We start from the raw sequence: 21,819 nt of genomic DNA, 5'->3' as shown, positions 1-21,819 counted from the left end.
TGGATTGGGCAGCAACATACCTGAATGAGGAGAGTTAGGAACCTCTGATCTGGATATTGGAAGAAGGTAGGAAGAGATTTGTATGTGTTAAAATAAAATTGCAATTTTCACTTGCTGCTGGGACATTGAATTCAGACTGACTAGCATGCCTCATACCCTCCATCTATACAGTAATAATGAGTGGGTATTTTGCATTGACTTATCCTTTTTTTTTTTAAATTTAAAAGTTTTCTTTGCAACGTGTCTTCTGTTCAATGAAATATTGCAGTACATTTGCTAGAATTTTGTTTCTATTTTCTATTGAAAATGTGTGGGCTGGATTGGAATACTTCCCTCTTTAGTAACTTTATAATATAATTTCTCTAAGTTCTCTTGCCTGGATTTTGCTTTTTGGCAGCGCTTTGCTTTAGCAGGAACAGTTCTGGGTGGAGCGTTATATGCTCTGGGTGGTTTTGATGGCAAGCAATACTTGAAGTAAGTAAGAATTTATGCCTATGAAGTCTAATTTCAGAAAGTACAATGATACTTTATGATGTAATGTCCAGTAATTTACTTGGCCTGCAAGGAATAGCTGTCTTAGGCATTGGCTGGAGTTGCTGTATGTCATTGTATACTGGATTTTATAGGTAATTCAAAATTAACTGTGTAACTTAGTATGTATTTGCAAGTCCAACGTAGCTGCAGACTAAGCTTCAATATATTTGACTAATTATGCCTCTTTTGCTGACCAAATTTCACTTCGACCTTTTTCAATGTCTTTGTGTCTGTTGATTTGGTGTACTTCCTTTGCAAACCTGCCTAGTGGAGACTCTCTCTTTTGGACTCTCTTTTGATGAGGATTGAAATCCAAGTTCTGAAGATTCACAAATCCTGTTTAATTTTCTAGCTCAAACATTTGGGCTTGGATATGAAGTTTTCTCCGCGTCTATGATGTGTATATAATGCATGCTTATTATTCACCATCATCAATGACATAGCTATTCTGATTTGTTCTTTAAAATTGAGTTTTAAGTACAAGCTTATGGTGGAAGTATGCTTTTCTAGAACAGTAATAAATTAATGATAATAGAGGGCCCCCCCTACTGTTTTTCACCAATATTCGTACAATATAATTGAACTCACATATTCATGAGAAGGTTGTTGATGCCCATCATCTTTTGAATTGTTTGTTTAATTTCTAACTGTAAGAAATTCACAATGGGTCCCCCTACCAGTGTCAATTTTATTTTGTCTTCATCTTTGAATGTTTTTAAAGATACTCTGCTTATAAGTATTTGGCCACAAAAAAAACAATTTTTGTTATGTCAAGACTCAAAAGAATTCTATCAAATCATAAGAAGGGTGTACTGGGTCCCTAACATATGCTTATAGTTGGCATGTCGTTAGCACCGGATTTAGTACATCAGTGCAGTTTTATTTATTTATTATCATTATTATGATTTGAAACTGAATCATAAATTGCATCACAACACAAAAAAGTGCACATCAAAGTGTACAAATCAATGAGCCAGGCCTTAATTATATAAAATACCCCTGCTTACACAGACAAGTAGTGCCAACATATCTGCCTGATTCCCAGTCTAAAGAGAGTTTACATTCTTACAAAAGATGCCTGCCTGAAATTTGGACTGCCAATCCTGCTCCAAATGTTGTAGTGTCTTTCAAATGAAAAGGGGAAGCATCTCCACTGAAAGTGGCTCGATATCCACTTTCCATAGAAGGGAGATTCCTGTCAATCTTATGTTGTTCCATATTCCTCTTCCTGTTGGAAAATATGGAGACTTGTAGATTATAACTTATTTTCCTTGTCTTGATAATTACTTGTGATGTTAGTTGGTCTTTTATTACTTCTTTATACCTGTTCATCAAGCAATTACCAAATACAATGAAGATCACAAAGAGACCGATTACACAAGATATAGGCTCCAAGCCAGGGCAAAACCCCTCCAAGGGGAAAACCCAGAAAAATGTGTCTCTTCTACTTTAGAATCTGCTTACAAGAAGAGACTTCCAAGACCCAAAGACCCAAGCCAACAAACCCTCCATGCCCAAAGCCAGCCTCTAGAAAGATCTTCCTTGAGACAACTTCCAGAACTTCGATACTGCTGCACTGCTACTGCAACTTCGACCTCTGAAACAGAATTTCGGCCCTGCAACTTTGATCCTCTGCAACTGCTACAAAACTTCGTCTTCCTACACTCGGCAACTTCCCAAACCCTAGCGAGACAAGAGGGAAAGACTTCTTTGACAAATTTCGACTTCTGCTCCTATTCTTCATCCTCCCAGCTACCCTTCTTCTCCTTCGCTACTGCAGATCGAACTTGTTTGAGATGAGTGACCAAATGAGTTGAATTGCACTCCTTTATATAGCCTTTCGTGAGGATCGAATAGCCTTCGTTTAGGCCGACTTGATCTTGCTCTTGGGTTGACCTGGTCTTGGGTTTATCCATGGCTTTTTCTTGATAAAATAAATATTTTCCTTCATTAAAATGAGTCCAAATGGGACTATGACAAATGACCAATATTATTTTTTATCTTAGAAAGACCTAAAAGCATGAAGAACATGCATTTGACTCAAACTTGCTTATGAATCCGTAATTCAAAAATGAAATATAATTTTTCCTTCATTTTCTTTCTTTATAAAGAATATACAATATCATGATTACAATTGCATTATTATGAAGACCGAACCTAGTTATACTTTTCAACACTTCCATACTACGTAATCATACCACTGTCTCTTGAAATCAATGTTGTGAACATCGACATTGGGATAAAATCGACAAGGGTCTGGAAAACTAAAAAATTGTAAAAATCGGGAAAATATCGGCAAAATTAAGATACCATAAAAATATCTTTAAAAATTGGCAAACACCGGCTAGGCCAAAAAATCGTGATTTCGAGATAAAATCGGGACGTTATCGAGATGTTCGCAAAACTGCTTGAAATAAATCCTTTCCAATGAAGAGGGAAGATGAAAAGAATGGCATACTCAAGAAGCAATCAATTCCCAAAATACTCTGGCAAGACTATACTATCAAAACACATGCTTGGCAGTCTTTGTTTTTTGACATTTCAAGTCACCTAGTTCATGTTTGTTGTCAAATTTGCTGCCGATGAAATTAAAAAAGAATAAAAAATATTATAAAATTCGTCATGAAGTTCAGCAAAGAGACTTAAGCAACTTTTGTCATAACTCCCTCAGAATATATAAGAACACCACATATTGTTCAAAGACATCAATGTGTTTGTGCCATGTGGTCCTTTTTAAAGTTTAAGAAAAAATAAATGAAACTTGATGTTATTTTTCATAAATGTTATAAAAAATGAGTGGTTGTTAAATTTGTAATAAGATTTGAAATGCATTGTCAAATTGGCCATTATATTCACCAATTCTTGAGATTGAAGGTTTTTTTTTTTTTTTTTGCCAAAATTATCCAAATGTGGTGACTAAGGTGATAATCACACAACTATCTTCAACCACTAGGCCTTGGTTGAGCACCAACCATCCTGGATTTAAAAGATGAGCAAGCTTTCCATATATCATTTGATTTCAAGTTTCAATCTCTTGTACAGGCCATCTTTTATTTGTTAAAGTTATAATGCCCATTTTTATTTGGCTGCTCTTCCTTTCTATTTTTTCTACTAGGGCCAAATTTAGAGTTGCTTTACAAATTTAAAGGGAGCAATTCATTTTTTGGTTAGCCTATTTCTGGTTGGAAGATGATACTCATTGAAAAATATATTTTTTTTGCGCAATTTTTGTTTATGAATATGTAGACAACACATAATTCAAATAGTTAAAAAATATGGTGAAATTTTCATCTTTTCGTCTATGCACTATGAAAAATCTGATATGATATTGAGAGTGATTGTGAAGCTGTGAGAAGGAAGTTCAAGTTCAGATGCGGGGCTTAAAGACCAAAATGAATTCAATATTTCCAAATTCTCTGATTTCTCTGGTTTTTTCCTCACTTTTTCAGTTGTTGAGTTTAATGAGTTTTTCAAGTATGAATTTATGCTTGCTGAGTATTACCTCCCAGCCTGTACTTGATGATAAAATCCCTAGACCACATTGAACAACTTGAGAGGGAATTACTAGGATGATATCACTGTTGCTTGAGTAACCTATCCTCTTCACTTTAGGTTGGCTCTCCTTCGGCTCAAGTGGGGTATCCCTAGTAGGATTACTAACATTAAGCAATGAAGCGCAAGGTGATATGAAAGTGGCTTTAGTAAAATGATATTTTTGTGTTTTAGGAAATAAAAGGGTGATTGATGAAAATAGATATCACTACCAGTCCAACGAGGATAATCAAGTCAAGGGCTTATTTTTTTTATATGATAATAATGGAAGTAAGGCTAAGAAACTCAATAACCTCTACTCTAAGCTCATTGGAACTGAAAGCAGAAATTCTACAATGAAGGGGTCCAAAGGATCCACCTTCAACTAGGCAATTCAACTTTACCCTAGAAATTAAAATTAATGAGCTCGCTGAACTTCCTAGAGGATGCATAAAGGAAACTATTACACATCGAGACTAATAACAAAGGAGAGAAGAAATGTTACCACATATACAAAATTCCTTTTGAGAGGTAGATTTTACCCTTCAATGGAACAAATCGCTGGTCTTTCCTATGTAGAAAAAACGACACTACTTCATGTTTCAAGTACAAAATGTTTATGCACTCAACAGAGAAAGATTCCTTATACATCACATGTGCTCCAAGAAAGACGTGTCCATCAAGCTCTAAGGAGTGGAAGCTCCAAAATTCCAGCTGTGAGTGCAAATGAAGAAGGTCTACTCTTTATATACAGTCTAGCTTAACATTCTTTACAATAAAATAATAATATCTTATCTGAAAACCATAGATCTAGCGTAGGGAGGTGTAAAAAAGTATTTCCTCCAACTAATTAATGAACAATACATAATGATAAAATAATGGAGTGGTCAAGCCACATCTACAATCCTCCAATCAAAATAGACACAAAAAAGTGGGATGTCTCCATCAAAGAGGGAATGATATGAATCAAAGGTGCAACTTCTAGCTTTAAAAGGCCTCCAAGTGGATACATCCACAACCAATTCCTCAAAGTAAGCAATGAAAACCTTCTAGATCTCCTCGAAGGTGGATATGTAGTTCTCCAAGGTGAAATGCCCTTCTCAAAATGTGGAAGGACCAAGTGGAAGACGTCACAAGTTGCATATGTGACCCCTTGTGACTTCTTCCATCAGATTGTTAATTTTCTAACCCCAGTAAATGACTAATAATTTCCTAGTAAATTTCCTTGCTGATTTTAATTAAGTTTGCTGCTTTACTAAAAAAACTTGTACTGCAGAGATTTTTAACTGGCAAATAAATAAATAAAACAAAACTAATTTTCACAGAAAATACACAGAAATACTTTCCCTTCAAAATTCAGCTTTTCATTCAAATTTCTTCCAAGCTTAATAGGGCCTTCCCAATAGGGAAAATAAAAGTTCACTAAGGAAAAATCACACAACAAAACTTGAAAACTTCCAGCTGAGAAATTTCTCTTCAGCCCTCAATTCTGTAATTGTACGATGTGTTGCCCGAGCCTCCTTTCTGCATGTCCGCGCATTGTTGCAGTTTTCCGGTGCATGTGTGGAAATATGGACAGTTTTTTGAGCTTGCCCACACATGTGCGAATCCGTATGACCTCATTTAGCCTCCTTCCCTTGCACGTGTGGTCCTTACCACACCTTTGTTGCTGTTACATACCTGCTCAAACTGTTTCTTGGCCTTGCCTGCATTGTACAATCTCCTGGGTTTTATCTACAACTCCCACTTGTGTCCTCTTTGCTGCAAAATCAATTGCTAAATATCTCTCTCTCTTGCCGCTCCTTGTTTTCTTCCTCTGGCTGTTTCACACTTGAGTGAATGTCCTCATCCACCCAGTCATTGAGATCCCCATCCTCTCACTGTGCCTTGTGCTCACTAAAATGTGCTTTCTCCCTTAGCCTAGCCTTCTTTTTATAAGTTTGAGTTATGACTAAATCAACAACCCTAATCTCCAAAGTGATTGATGGTTGAGAGCAATGATTGTGATTTATCTAATTGAGTAATGCAAATAACTTTTTCATTTCAGTAGATTATCTCACTTTTCTCATAAAAAGAAATTACTTTAATAAATAAAGTAATTGCTAAGGTGAAGAGCCCATAAGGCAACTGCGACATGCCTCGAGTCTTATGCTAGTGTACATGTATGTACTTACAAACATCAACATAGATGTGAGTAAGCATACAAATAAAGCTCCTCCAAGACGGGTGCCTTCAATAATAGCGTCAACATGTGTGTAATAAGGCTCGAAGGGGTGGATATACCCTTAAGATGAGGGTTTGGACCATGGAACCACCTCCCATGGTAAGATGTCCCAACATAAGTCTGAAAAAATATGCAATATGAGCTCCAAAGTGGATGTCGTTCTCCTCATCAAGTCAACACTCTCAAAGATAGCATGTGTAAGGTCTCCAAGGGTCCTCATTAATGGCATGAAAAATGAGCAAGGGTGGACCTCCTCCTCCAATCAAGCAAATGAATCCTTGGATAAGGCCTCGATATGTGGAATATCCATAATACTCAAAAATAAGCACGAGTAAGTGTGCTATGTAACCTCTAAAGGTGGGGTGCTTCATTAATGAGTGAAGTTGCGAACTACCCCTCGAGCGTGGACCATAAATAACTCCATCATAATGCATAAACATATGTACAAAGTTCAAACAACCTTCTCAAGAAGACATGTGACCCTTCTAAGGTGGATGTCCTCAACACGATGTGTAAGCAATCCTCCAAGATGGCACATGTAGGTCAATATTGCACGAGGAGGTGTGCAAGGTGATAGATCCAATGAAGAATGAGTCAAATAAGCTATGAACCAAGTGCCAAGTCACCAGAACCCAACAACCTCATCAAGGAGAAGGATAACCTTAAAATATAGGCATGAAGTGATGACGATGAAGGTGCACATGCTTCCAAATGGGGGTAGGTATTGTAACGGGGCAACATCTTAGTTGTAAGTGATAAAATATCCATCTAATGCTAACACTTCATAAACAAGTCAAAACCTTAACATCATTTCCAAGTAAGGAAACCACACAATGAAAAACTATACCAAACGCAGATTGAAGCGTCAAGAAGGATCATCTAACACATTTGTGTTAATTTTTCACAGTGTTCTATGTTGTAATAATCACTTAAAACAATTTCTGCCATTTTCAATCACCCCATTAACAATTAACAATTATAGATAGAATAGTAAATAGTAAATGCACAATAGAAGATAGCCAAACACAATGAGACACAAAGATTTGGTCAAAGACCAGGGAAAAACCCCACAAGGGGAAAACCCTTAATCAATTCTTCTTCTTCTATTAGTCAAGCAATGTTCAACATGAGATACATCAGTCCAATAGTGCATCCATAAATCAGTCAAAGTCAAACTTTGACTTCCTCAAACCAACCAATCCAAAACCAATTAATGCTGAGAGAGAGTCAAATCTGGTCAAAATATCAATCTGCAATTTTTGGCCTATGGAGGAACAGCCAACAACAAGTCAATGTTCTGCAACAATCAGTCAAAGTCAATGGTCTAGCTGCCTAGAAAAGTTTGGTCAACGCAACATTGAATTTGGCCCGCCTTCTGTTGAAGAAAGGGTAACTAGGTTCGGTCTTCATAATGACATGATCTTTGTAAATGATGAATTAAAAGGAATAAAATTATGTTTATATGCCTTGTTGCGCGGGTTTCATGAGCAAGAGGGTTACTTGCTAATGGCTACCATTGAGAGCCTTAGGATTTATTATTGAGTCAAAGAGTCAATGTCATATGAAGAAGCTCTTCTCGAGCCTATGTTTAATGGATACTTGTCTATAGAAAAGTCTAGAAGCCCTCCAAAGACAAGCACAATCCCTCTTGAAGAAGTCGGCCTCCAAATAATATCAAAAGAAGTCATGTCGGCTCACCTATGGAGATACACCCATTCAACATGACACGTCGACTCATTTATGGAGGACAAACCAATATAAATACCCAAGCAGGGTTTGCGCAAAAGTAGAGGTGCAAAATTCGAATTCTTTGGAACTTTCGGATGGGTACAGTAGAGTATAGATCTCGGATGGCTCTCTAACTTCAGTGGGTAACTATAGTATGTAATTACAGACTTCACAATCTCAAAATTCGGACATCCATATATGTGATCTTCAGATGGGTAACACAGTCTTAATGATTACAGTCTCGACCTCCTCACAGTCTTGATAATACCAATACACTGATCACTGAAGTAGCCTTAGAGTCTCGGTATATTTGTGATGAGGAGATCTCACAGTGACACACTCTGTCTCGACATACTTCTAGATTCAGTCATGATCTCAGCATAGATTCAATTATGATCTCGGTATAGATATGGTCATGATCATGATGGAGACAGTTAGAAAGTGAAGATCTCAGTGAAGGTGTAGAAATGATGCAATAATAATGGTCTCATTGTTATGATGAATATCCCAGTGAAGGTGCAGTAATGATGACCTCGGTGAAGCAACAATGATGATGATGATCTCAGCAGTGACAAAGAAGAGGATTGGTTTCTTGGTCTTGGAGTGGCCTAATAGGTCAAGGGTCATGGTCTTGGTATTCGTCAATTGGAATTTCTATAAGAAGAATTTTGTGCGGGTTTTCCTCTCCAAGAGTGAGAGGTTTTGGCTCTGGCAGAAAGCCAACCTTTTGTGTTCTTGTCTCTTTTGTTTTGGTAACTATTTGATGAACTAGGAAGACACACTCTAATAATATTAAGAAAAAGTTAAAATACCTCACAAATAGCTATCATGGCGAGAATAATCTGATTAATCTTGATCGCCCTAGATTCTTGAACATGGTATCAGAGCTAGGCTCTGAAGTCAAAGGAAGGGCATAAAAGAGACATTCAAGGATCAAGTTTCAAGAAGGGCATCAAAGCAAGTTGAACGGCTTTGTGTTTCAAAACCTACATCAAAGATTGAAGAATCAGTTTACAACAACAATCTATAATGGTAAGGGCTTTTGTCTATATAATCAAGGAGACAATCTACAACAACAAGACAATTTAGGATAAGTACTACAATCAGACTGATTGGATCTGTATCTGAAGTTCTTGGTTGGTGATATGAATACAAATCGCAGATTCCAGTCAGGTGACTTAATACCCATAGTCCTGGTACCTTCCACAAATCATTCATGGCTTAGATAGTTTACCTAGTGCTCAGAATTCGGATTACAGTCAAAAGAAGAGAAGGTGGTTTTTTGGTACCTCTCACAGTCTTCGTGCTAATTCAGTCTCTCTATTTAGTCTTGAAATAACCACAGTGCTAGCCACCAATTTGGTGTCATTACAATATCTGCCATACCACAATGATCTCAATAACTTATAGTCTGGAGCAGTTTCGATGCTTGGTGCCAGATAGTGCAAGAAGGTCTTAAAAAAGATCTTTGAAAAGGGATTTCAGTTGTTCATGCTAAGCAACTCAAGCAAGGATCTACGATAAAATCACATCAACTCGAAGATCACCTGAAGGAAGCATCAGTGCATCTTCAACGTGATAAAGGTGAAGATTTTATCTTCGCATGTCAAGTAAGTATTTTTATTAATTAATTTGGTAAAATGACTTCATGATTGCAAGGAGATCTATAGGTTGGATGTGTCATCAAAGGTCCTTGCATGGAATAAGGGGGATTGTCATAATCCTCATAGATAAGAGAAGTCACTGAGCATATCAAGGAAAAAGGTCTCCTTTGAATTCATGGGAGGGAACTTTTAAGGTCCTCTCATCCCTATGTAGCAAGAGAAGAGACATAAAAGAGATATATGAAATGCTAGAAGATATATTCTCTAAAAACTGTAGAAAAGAAGGTCATATCACTTAGACCTGATTTACACAAAATTGAAGTTATCGAAGAATGAAGGAATATCTTCATAAGATCTCAAGTGGAGATCCGGGAGAGATGATAAGAAGATAATCCTCATTGTTCTTGAATACACTAACTGATAAGCAAGGTAACAAATGTACATAGACAAGGAAGTTACCTCATTCGACAACTTGTGGTCTTTATGCTAGATAGAAAAAGACAAGTTGAAGGTAAAAGGACTCAAACATTTGCAGAAAGGAAAGGGAAGTTTGGTACTCAAGCAAGACAAAACAATGCTATGGAAAGATTATGAAAAGAAAGCTCATATCGTCAAAAGATGGAGGAAGCTAAAGAAAAGGGCTAAGAAAAGAGGGAGTAACAGGTCTCTACTATGATTGAGATGGTATCCCTCACAAAAGGGTCCTATCATAAGCTCCTAAATCTTTTGTTATAGATATGACCATGATAATAAGATGCATCGTGGCATCATGGAAGCATTAGAAACAAGAGCTCATGACATCACCATGGGAATCATGAAGGACAAAATCTGTGGCAATTAAACATGAAGGATATAGCTCTTGGGAACCTCATTGGACATTGAAGGAAAGGAGGAAGTCGTCCAGGACAAGGCTCATCATACAAAAAGGAAACATCTGGCAGATGGGGATATGCAAGATCCTCAAGATTCTCTGATGGAATCCTCATTGGAGGGTTCACTAATCTAGAGAGGAAGCAAGTGTTTTATCAGGAACTCCAACTTATGGAATTCATGGGATGATGGTATGATGAAGCAGATCAAGGGATTGAAGATCTTTTCAATCAAGGAAGCTGCTGAAAGAAGCCTAGATGACCTAAAGGTAAAATGAGGTATGTATGCTTGTATTTAATATTATAAAGTCATGTTGTATGGTTGCAGGTAACATGGATCACTACTTCTATCTTAAGAAGCATGATCAAGAGAAAAAGGATCTCCTCCTCTGAAAGAATGCAAGAAGGCATAAGTCACACTAGATGAAATCAACATAATATGTCCTTATATGAAATATGAGGTGGTTGACTACAATTAAGAAACTATGATTGAAAGCTCCTGGGAATGGAATGTGTGAGGAAGGAAGAGATCGTGAGATATGCAACCCTGATAAAAGGTGATCAACATCTAAAAAGACCAAGAATATTTGACTAAGAAAAACTCCTAGAAAGATATGAAGACTCTTATGGAAGTCCGAAAAAGATGGAGACCCTTGATAATGGATATCTTTGGGAGATGTGTCAACATGTATGTAGGATGTTGATACCTACAAGGAGATGTGTCAACATGAATGCAAGATGCTGATACCTACAAGAAGATGTCATGATGAAGAGCCATCTTGTAAGGTACTATTTGATTTAATGTTATGTTTTGATTTCTTGAATAATATCTGGATGAGTTCATGCAGGGCTACTGGAATAAGAGTTGTAAGTACGAGTACAACTAACATTCATGTGGTGGATGGAAATTCCTAAAAGAAACATGATGAGGAAGAAGTAGCCATATGAAAATGGTTCCAGATATGTATCAAGAAGGCCACTTTTCATGAAGAAAGAGATGACATGAGAAACTAAGAAGGAAAGTGATCGATGGCTAATGCCCTACAAGGAAGAAGCTCGATCGAATTTCATGACATCAAGGATGGAATTTGATCAAGCAGTTGAAGGACCCACGAAGAAGAAGCCGCTGATGAAAAGGAGAGTCCCTGGTTAAGAGGGAGCTTTGACAAGTCCCTAATTAAGAGGGAGCTTGGGCAAGTTCCTGGTTAGAAGGAGCTTGGGTACATTCCATTACCGGAATTGGCATATCTTTCCTAGTTGAGAGGGAGAGATAGACACAACATTCTTGTCTTCACTTGGGAAGAAAGAATGGAGGATTGTGTAATCATCTGGTATCCGATGCTCTTTGAGGATGTGTAGGGCAAAGATAAGAGTAGGCAAGAGGATTGATATTCTTTGACGACTGGGAACCCAAGATAAGAATAGTCATAGAAGGTCATACTCAGTGAACACCCGGGTGGGTATGTACCTTGAGAGACAATGATGAAGGTGTCTATAGTCATTGGTCTCACCAACATTGTGCTCTGATCTAATGAGAGATAGAGCTGTCAGTCAAGGCCTAGTTGTGGAAACAATGTTGGTTACGATGATGCTATACAGATGGGTTACAAATCTAATTCTTCTTATGAGAAATTATTTAGATTGAGAAGGACCAAGTATCATTATGAATACCACCCTATTTAAGAGGGAGTGTTGAAGAAAACGTAACTAGGTTTGGTCTTCATAATGACATGATCTCTGTAAATGATGAAATAAAAGGAATAAAATTATTTTTGTATGCCTTGCTGCATGGGTTTTATGAGCAATAGGTTTACTTGTTAGTGGCTCCCATTGAGAGCCTTAGGGTTTATTATTGAGTGAAAGAGTCAATGTCATATGAAGAAGCTCTTCTTCAGCCTATGTTTAAGGTATACAAGTTTATAGAAAAGTCTAGAAGCCCTCCAAAGACAAGCACAATCCCTCTTGAAGAAGTCAGCCTCCAAACAATAGCAAAAGAAGTCATGTTGGTTCACCTATGGAGACACACCCGTTTAGCATGACACATCAACTCATTTATGGAGGACAAACTGCTATAAATACCCAGCTAGGGTCCAGCTAGGGTTTGCGCAAAAGTAGAGGTGCAAAACTCAGATTCTCTGTAACTTCCAGATGGGTACAATAGAGTACAGATCTCGGATGCCTCTATAACTTTGGTGGGTAATTACAATAAGTAATTACAGACTTCGCAATCTCAAAATTCGGACATCCATCTCTGTGATCTTCGGATGGGTAACACAGTCTTAATGATTACAGTCTCGGCCTCCTCAGTCGCTGTGTTACCAATACAATGATCACTGAAGCAGCCTTAGAGTCTCGGTATGTTTGTGATGAGGAGATCTCACAGTGACACACTCTGTCTCGGCATGCTTCTAGATTCAGTCATGATTTCAGCATAGATTCAATTATGATCTCGGTATAGATATAGTCATGATCATGATGGAGACATAGTTACAAAGTGAATATCTCAATGAAGGTGTAGCAATGATGCAACAATAATGATCTCATTGTTATGATGAATATCTCAGTGAAGGTGCAGCAATGACGACCTTGGTGAAGCAACAATGATGATGATGATCTCAGCAGTGACAATTGTCAAGGGTCATAGTCTTGGTATTTGTCAATTGGAATCTCTATAAGAAGAATTTTTTGCGGGTTTTCCTCTCAAAGAGTGAGAGGTTTTGGCCCTCTGGCAGAAAGCTAACTTTTTGTGTTCTTATCTCTTTTGTTTTGGTAACTATTTGATGAACTAAGAAGACACACTCTAATAATATCAAGAGAAGATTTTGCTATTAAGAAAAAGTTAAAATACCTCACAACTCACAAATAGTTATCATGGAGAGAAAAATCTGATTAACCTTGATTGCCCTAGATTCTTCAACACCTTCCTTAGTGAAACTTGGTCAAAATCGATCCAAAACTTCGGTCAAAGTGCATGCGGTTAGACCTTAGAGAGAACCTGCGACCAACCTTAGTCATTGACCCATAACAAAGAGAAATATTTGGTTACTTTAGTCAAAGATTCAACGTCCAAAACAGTGAAGAAATTTGGTCAAATCAAAGTCTACATGCCCAAGTCAACGTTGGTCAAAGTGGCCCAAAACAAATAAGAAAAAGTCAACTTTGGTCAAACAGAAAATCTCCTTCGCCCTCCTTCGCACATGTGAACTAGCTCTGCGAATTTCAGATGTGATATTGATGTGATGATGATGATCCAAATGACCTCCATGAACTCACATGTATATGTGAGGAGGGGTCCTTTCCTTGGTGGGGCTGACTTGTTGACTTGAAGGCCGACTTGGTCAAATAGGAAAATTTGAATTTTCTCCAATATTTTAATGATGAAATTCCAAACGAGGTTGCCCAATTTTCAACACTTCCTCTCAGCTAGGGAGGAATTTTCAGCTGCACCATAAGTCTCATCTCGGATGTACATATCACAACATAAGAGAAGCTCATCTTGTCTCATCTCAACTGAACAATTGATGACTTGATTCATAGAAGAGGAAGAATGATCCACATGACAATAAGGGAGATCGATTTACCACAAGCAAGTACATGACAGTAATAAATGACCATGCTAAAGATCACACACCCTATGTCCATTTATTTCCCAACTCGATCCTCAGTAATCAAGTGGCAGAACACTTGCGTCCAATACTTAGGGGAGATCAATTTACCGTAATCAAGTCCATGGTAGGCGTGTCCACCCTAGGTAAATATCACTCACATCTTAATCTCCTCTCCCATGTGGCCAAGATGGGAGGCGATCCCAACAAGCTTAACCGAGTACACGAACCCTTTATAAGGGTGACTTATGGGTAGGATGCAAACTGGGGTATGTACTCAGCCAAGTCAATGGTTTTAAGGAGTACCCTCACCTAGGAGTCTCGCTATTGAACCCCCTTCACCAAGTCCATGGCTAGTCATAAAGAAGAGGGAAAGTATATGCTCAATGTTCTTTGTTGACCATGTACATGTCAACAGTCCAAGAAGCATATTACAAAGGAACAGAATAAATTTTTTCAATCATTGTCATCATTGTATTCCCAAATTCTGCAAATTTTTGTAAAAATGATTCTAGTATGACTATTAAGCCGTGTAGCAACACCTAGGTAAGCTTATGAATTTCGTTAAAGGGTTTCACTCTAGGGAGTTTTTTAACCTCCCCAATTATTTGTGTTTGTAAACACGGATAATTGACAGAGTTTTTCTCCCAGATATACCCCAAAGCTAAGGTGAAATTCATTGATAAGGTCTAGGTGAGCCCTAGTGTTATCGAGTCTATGTATTTTTCATACTAGATCACGTGTCTTGTCGCAGATTTTTGTTGAGTCTAAAGAGGTTTATGTTTGATTAATTTCCCCTTCTAAGGGTTGAATTATTCAATGTTCCACCAAGGTTCCGGGCGAGGGGGCGAGGGAGCGAGGGAGCGAGGGGGCGCGGGAGCGGCCTATGCAAAAGCTCCCTACCATTTTTTAGGAAACGTGGGGGAGCGTCAGGGTCTTAAAAATTTATAAATATAAAATATAATCTATTAATTGAGTCAACTATGACAATTTGGTTTGAATTGAAAAGCTGCAAAGCATGATCATTGATATGAATATCATTTGACATTATCCAAATTTATAATATCATATAAAATAATAAATTTAAATATGGGGGTTTTTACGCAGTGCATTATATTAGATATCATTTTGGGATTCAACTGTGTTAAGTAAGATCATTCACGTATGACCATTTCCATGAGAGGTAGTTGTAACTGACTAATTTCTCATGATTTTTCAGTCACTAGTTTCAATCCCACTTCTTCACCCTGTGAGCATCACCGATGCAATGAGTGCTAAGTGAACTATTCAAAAATCATGAGAAATTAGTCAGTTACGACTACCTCTCATGGAAATGGTCATACGTGAATGATCTTACTTAACGCAGTTGAATCCCAAAATGATATCTAAAATAAATTTAAAATTCTAATTCAGCTTGGTCAAATTCTAATTTAGATTTTGGTCAGACAGAGGGAGAGCTTCAGCTTGATAAGGTAGCCACTGAATTCTGTGAAAAGGTAAATGAACAGATCAGGAACATTGCATTGGCAGTAGAAGGGGCAACTACAATGGGTTGTCCAGCTGTATTGGATCCAACAGCTAGAAAGTTTGTTATATTATATATAATATAGACAATACACCATATGCTGAAAGAAGAGTTTTAGTTCCAGGAGAGATGAGAAGATCACATGAAAGAGTTTCTGACAGTTTACTATCAAATGACATTGACTGCAGGATGACCATCTGCGAACCAACTTGGTGACCAACGATGGCATGAATAATTTGTCTACCTTATTAGAGCAATGCCATGCAGTTCAAACTTCAAACTAGCAGTGTATTTCAGGGGTGAAAATAATTTTTAGACTTGAGAATTCAAGCTGAGCAACTGTGCTTTGTGTAAATTTTGTAACTGTATAAATTCATGTATAACGATGGTTCCTGAGATTTCTTGCTTCCCATAGTATTTTGTCATGCTTGCAGTAAATGCATGTTAGTCTATAGTCCACCCAATTATTTCCCACATGACATAGGTGCTGCTTCCATAGTTTGTATGTCAAATGTCATGCAAATTAAAAACACAAACTGAATGTCTCATATTCTTTGCCTGTCACTCCAGTTATCTCCCCACTGTAATCCAGCCATCACTTGAGAAAAAAAGGAGAAGTTTTAAAAGGGAAAATTCATGTACGTGTTATATGGTCCAGCAAATTTCCATGATACTGACCCTCTAAAATAACGCTTGTTGAAACCAAAAGACAGCACAAGACGTTATCCCCATACAGAACATGAGTAGCTTTGTACCACTTTAGGTCTATTAAATCATAAACTATAAGCAAGGCCATTTTTTTGGGAGCGTGGGGAAACGTCCCCTCAGGGAAGGGAAACGTTTCCCTGGCACGTCCGCCTGAGTTTCCTCCATTTTGGGAGCGTGGGGAAACGTCCCCTACTCGTCCCCAAGTCCCCGGAGCTCGGGGGAGCGAGGAAACTAGACCCCTAGGGGGGGGCGAGTCCCTGTGGAACACTGGGATTGTTGTAATATATCAATGTAAAAGTGTGTCGAGAAATATTTTTGGTGAATGGTTCCTCATAATTAGAACACCATTACCAAAATATTTTTTAGATACACTTAGAGCGTGGAAAAATATTTAATCATCTCTTTAGTCTATTAATTAAATTTTTGGCAAAAATAAAAAATAAAATTAGTGAGAAATTGCCTAAAAAAATAAAATGAAGGAAAAATTAATTACCCTCCAAGTGGAAAATTCATCAAAAAATTATTGAGGCTATTTTCAAAGGGAATAAAAAAGCCTCATTTCCAAGGTAGAAGGACCCAATCTAGAAATTCGTTGGGTCAAAGAAGAATATATTCCTAGCAAATCGAAATTTTTGGACCAAGCAGTTAAAGATTTTGCATAAGTAACGATAATTCTATTTTTTGAAGGTCCTCCAATGGTCTAGAAGTCAAAGATTGACCTTTCAGCATAGTGAACAAGGAAAATTGTTTTTTTTTGGAGATTTGTGCCAGCTAGTCAAGGGATCGAATTTTTTCAACAAGGATTAAGCCATGGATCAAAGCTACTAGCTGTTATTTTCCACTTGGAGGGGTTGATCCCTCTCATTTTCTATATAAGGAAGCATTTTGCACCTCAAATGACATTGAAATTTTCTGTATTGAGCTAAGCTCTATTGGATTTTTTGTTGTTGTTGCATTAATACAAAAGTCTCTGGGGTTTCAATTCAAGGTGTCTCTCTCTTGATGATTCATGGCATGTGCTGAATGGTTTTAATGCACTAATTTTGTTCTTTAAATGATGATTATTGTCACATAGCCAGTGGTTGGATTATCTATTAGCACAGGTATCTTCCTTTAGGTATTGGGCTAGAGTAAACACATTGAAGCTGGTAGATATGGCAGGTATGTCCAGATCTCTATTGTATTTATGTGAATCGAACCCCTCTGAAACTAATAATCTATTTTTTGAGTGTGTAGAGATCTTCAGGTGATTCATCCCTTGGGCAAAACCCATGTTCATGGAATTTGAGGTGACCACATCTTGTTTGGACTCTAAGCTTACCTAACGATTTATGGTGCAGGGTCTTGGTTTGTAGATTAAATAAAAATTATTCCTAGCGATTATCTTCAAAATCTAGCTGGGCTAAAAGGATTTATTTGCTAATTAGAGCTTGAATTTAATTGTGAATAGTGTAAATAATTTGTAAATTATTGTAAATATTTTCCTACTAACCCTTGTAATTATTTTCTATTTTGTATATAATTATTTGGGGTTTTATTTTGAATTTTTTCTAGATCTTGGGCTTTGCTCTATTTATTTGACTTATGGGTGCTAAAGGATCAAAGCTTCAAAGAGAAATTCAAAGTGTAAAGAGCCTAGCCCTCACCTAGCCTAGATGGCTAGGGTTTTGGCAATATTCAACCTTTGGAAGGGGCCGTCTAGCCTAAAGAAGGAAGTCGTTCAGCCTTTGGAGGTAGATTTGGGGTCTAGAGACCTCGATCTACAAAACCCAACTCCCATATTCTCAATGCCTAGCCTCTATGAGGGAGCTTCTATCCCTAGAGGGCTTGTTTGTTGCTATAATTGCGTTTTTTTACAAGTATTTTATCACTGGAAGAATCGCAAGCCATTTTTTGTGGAGGAAATCAATTTTTTTGCGGCTCATATCAACTTTGTTGACTCATTGAAGGATGCCGCATAGGAATTTGCCTTAGCCGCAAGGCTTGGAGGCTCTTTTGGGGCTAGCCGCAAGGGTTTTAGGAGCTTCTAGCCCTAGACACAGCACTAAAAGGCTAAGGAACATTAGCTGCAGCCCTTGGAGACCTAAGAAATTCACTCAAATTAATTTTTGGCACTAATATTTTGTGATTGTATGCTTAATATTATTTTTGCAAGGGTTTTGTGGTAATTTTTCCATTGGAATTTGTCATTGCCTTGGATTTCTTGTCTAGTAGGCTAATTACTTGTTTTGCAGGGCTAACATTCACTTTGGAAGGGGTTTTGTGGGCGAAATAAGCTTTCTAGCCTCAGCCGCTAGGCCTAGGGCCACTCTCTCACATGGCTGCTAGCTCTAGGAGGCCGAGGCCTACTAGGCCTAGCTGCATATACTTTAGGGTCTGATCTATTTGTTTTTAAGCTAATCTTTGTGGTTGCAGGTGTTTGAGAAGCCCTCATCTTATTTTGAAGTCAAATCATCATCTTTGGTGGCTCACTTGGCATACTTGTCATTGGAACCAGACCTCTTGGCCTCAAGGGTTTGCTCTTCCCCCATCTTCATTTGCTTTTGACTGTCACAAAAGATATATCAAATCTGAAGTTGAACATAACAATGGTATAACATTCAAGATCTAAGCCAAGAACACCTAAAGGTATCAAAAACTAACTTTGAAGGCTTAACTCATTGTTCTCATTGATTGTTTATGACTGTCTTGTGCATTTCTAATGTCCGATATAAATTTCAGAGGTCTGATATGAATGTTACAGTGGTGTAATCTCTCAGATCTTGCTCTAAAATTAAGTCCTTTTAAGCTTAATACACTTAAGGAGCATTAAATAATCATTTAAGGGGCTAAATCATCTTGTTTGCAAGTAATCCTTGGGACTGTTTTCATGTTAACAGTGGGCTGATCCTGATTGACATTAAAGTTTGGAGCATCATCATTGTGGTCTTGAAAGCATTGGTTGACTTATTGTACTAGTCTCTCTTTGATCTTAAGGATAGGCTATCATTCTTGCATCTCATTGGTAGTTGAATGCATTTGTTAGTCATTTCTTGCATTGCATATCACTGTTAGCAATCTCATCTTGTGCTTATCTCTATTGGTGGTTTTTACTATTGTGCTTAAGAGAGAATTGCAATTATCTATTTGGTTCATAATATAAGAAGATATTGGTCTCATTATGCTCTAGAGCTGTTCTTGTTCCTAATTGCTAAGTAACATAAGCTTAAGAGAATCTTAAGAGAATAATTCTAATTGGTACTTTGATGATTGACATTGCTAATCTTGTTTCATTGAGATAATGTGTTCTTTAAATTGCTCTATTAATTGCTGTTGTCATTTTGTGCTAAGAAATATCATTTTGAGCATCTTGATTTCAAGTGATTTAATCTATCTCAATCACTCATTTCTGCACCTTCACTCTAAGTTAGAAGTGCATCTCTTAAATTTACCTCCAAGCATAAGCTTGGTTGTAAGAAACATAGGACCACCTTCGTCACATAATTTGAGAAGTCTAGACTCTCATTTGCAATTAACATAGGTCACCTTGCAGTTCTCTTGTGGGAAATCCCTTGTAGGATCGAAGGCACTTGGGTGGTTAGAACTCCATGAGAGGTATCGTTAATGAGGCCTTAGCCTCTTTCCCGTGGACTTCTCTTTGCAACTAGTGTCTAGACTAACTTCAAAAGAATTGAGAGGAAGGATTCACCTAGACTAGCATCTAATTAAAATTGACCAAGATCTTGTATCACACATTAGATCTAGGTCATGCACTTCATTTAGGATAGACTTTGCATATTGCAACAACTATTCATCCGGTAACTTGGCATATTAATCTTCATTGTGCAAGTAATTAATCTTGAAGGCACTGGTCTCCCACTCATATATTGAAGAATCTAATCTAATTGTGTTTAATAATCTTACTTGCCACTTAATTTTAACACAAGTTGCTAGGCCATTTAGTTGTATCTCCTAGATTTGTTGGTTCCCAACAAGTTTCTCATCATTTCATCCATAGGGACTACCCCCATTAGCCTGCATTTAGGAGATAGCTTAAATGGAGAGGGCAGGGATCAAAGTGACAACCCCTATCCTGAGCGTTGTTGCATAAAGGTGTACAATTTGAGCGACAACATTCTTAATCAACAATGTTCCCTCTTGGGGAGGGATACATTCCCTTGTTCTCCAAGCTACTCTCAAAAGAATATGAACTTCGCTTTCAACAACGACTTGGTGAGGATGTTTGCAATTTGCTCATTATTCGAGATGTGTTGGAGCCTCACTACTACTCTCAATATCATATCTCTGATGAAGTGGTACTTCGATGTCCTTCGACTTGTCATGGAATACTGGATTCTCTGGTAGTCTGATCCAACATTGTTTGTCACAATATATCGCGGTCGTATCAAGCACCTGCTCAAACAACTCTGCAAAGAGCTTCCGCAACCACACTGCCTTGCAGCTAGCCATATTGTTGAGTATGTTGTCATTGATGTCAAAGCAGGTGCATGATATCATCATTGATGTCCTTGGTATGTAGGCATGCTTGGATGAGATGATGCAATGATGAAACCCTAGCTCTAGGATTTGGATCCCTTGGAAGATGATAATACCCCACACTTGCTAAAGGTCTTGAAGCATCAAACCAGTGGATTAGCTTTGGAGACCATCATCACCAGATTCTCTTTGTCATGACGATTTTGACCATATGTGGAGTGCTTTGTAGGTCTTCCCTGTTTGAGAGATATGCTTGTTCAAAGATGATGCACCCAACTTGTGCGCAAAATCCCCAAAGGGCGATGATGTAGCAGTGAAGTAATGTTATGGCAAAAGGTGTTGTGGAGGATTTCAAAATCTATTAATAAGAAGGTTTCAAAGTTTACTTGCAAATTAAATAAGAAGGTTGTTGGTTATGTGAAGGATCTCATTTTAAAATTAGCCTACTAATCGACCTCATTAAAAAGAGGGTCCTTTGGTTCCCTCATTTAAATTTAAATTTTGGACTCCCTCCAAAATCTTAAGTCAGCTGCCCCAAAATAATGTCCATCCAAATCTATAAAAGGACACCTTGACTCCATCTCTAAGGTATGAATCAAATATATATCTAATCAAGTGTTCTTGTTCTGAAACTTTTTGGCCCTGTGGAGAAGAGGCAAATCTGAAGAGGGTCGAATAGCTCTCAAGGGACAACGAAGTTTTGCTGGGTTTATGGGTATGGCTTCTCGGCATAAGGGTCACACTTGTCTTGTCTTTGCATTAGAAATTGCAGTGCATTGAAGTAATAAACCTTGCTCCAAATTTCAGAATAGTGTGTTAACACTGAGGCATTGGCCTAGTTATCGCTGCGGTCTTGTTGATCCAAACTATAATTAATTCACTTTTAACAGAGACAATGTGCAAAATGATCAACAATTGTGACTCATGCTGTGAACAAATGTGTGGCCTTATTTATGAAAGTTTCGGCCCTTGGCTAGGGCAGTGTTCTGTACCAAGAACAGTATGATCTATTTAG

At 37.7% G+C, this 21,819-nt stretch overlaps 1 protein-coding gene across 2 annotated transcripts in view; it reads left to right on the top strand.

Moving 5' to 3' along the window:
* The window catches only part of LOC149158284 (influenza virus NS1A-binding protein), a 190,686-nt gene that overhangs the window by 104,138 nt on the left and 64,729 nt on the right, over positions 1–21,819 (top strand). For both annotated transcript variants that reach the window (XM_089436173.1, XM_089436172.1), the window contains exon 7: positions 398–474. In XM_089436173.1, the coding sequence (XP_089292299.1) occupies positions 398–474 (77 nt within the window). The remainder of the gene's footprint in view (positions 1–397; positions 475–21,819) is intronic.

Source organism: Pinus tabuliformis, chromosome 5_2, assembly GCF_031772625.1.
Source record: "Pinus tabuliformis cultivar Carrire ecotype Pingquan chromosome 5_2, CPIR1, whole genome shotgun sequence".
Classification (NCBI taxonomy): Eukaryota; Viridiplantae; Streptophyta; class Pinopsida; order Pinales; family Pinaceae; genus Pinus; species Pinus tabuliformis.
This window is presented reverse-complemented; position numbering and strand designations above follow the sequence as displayed.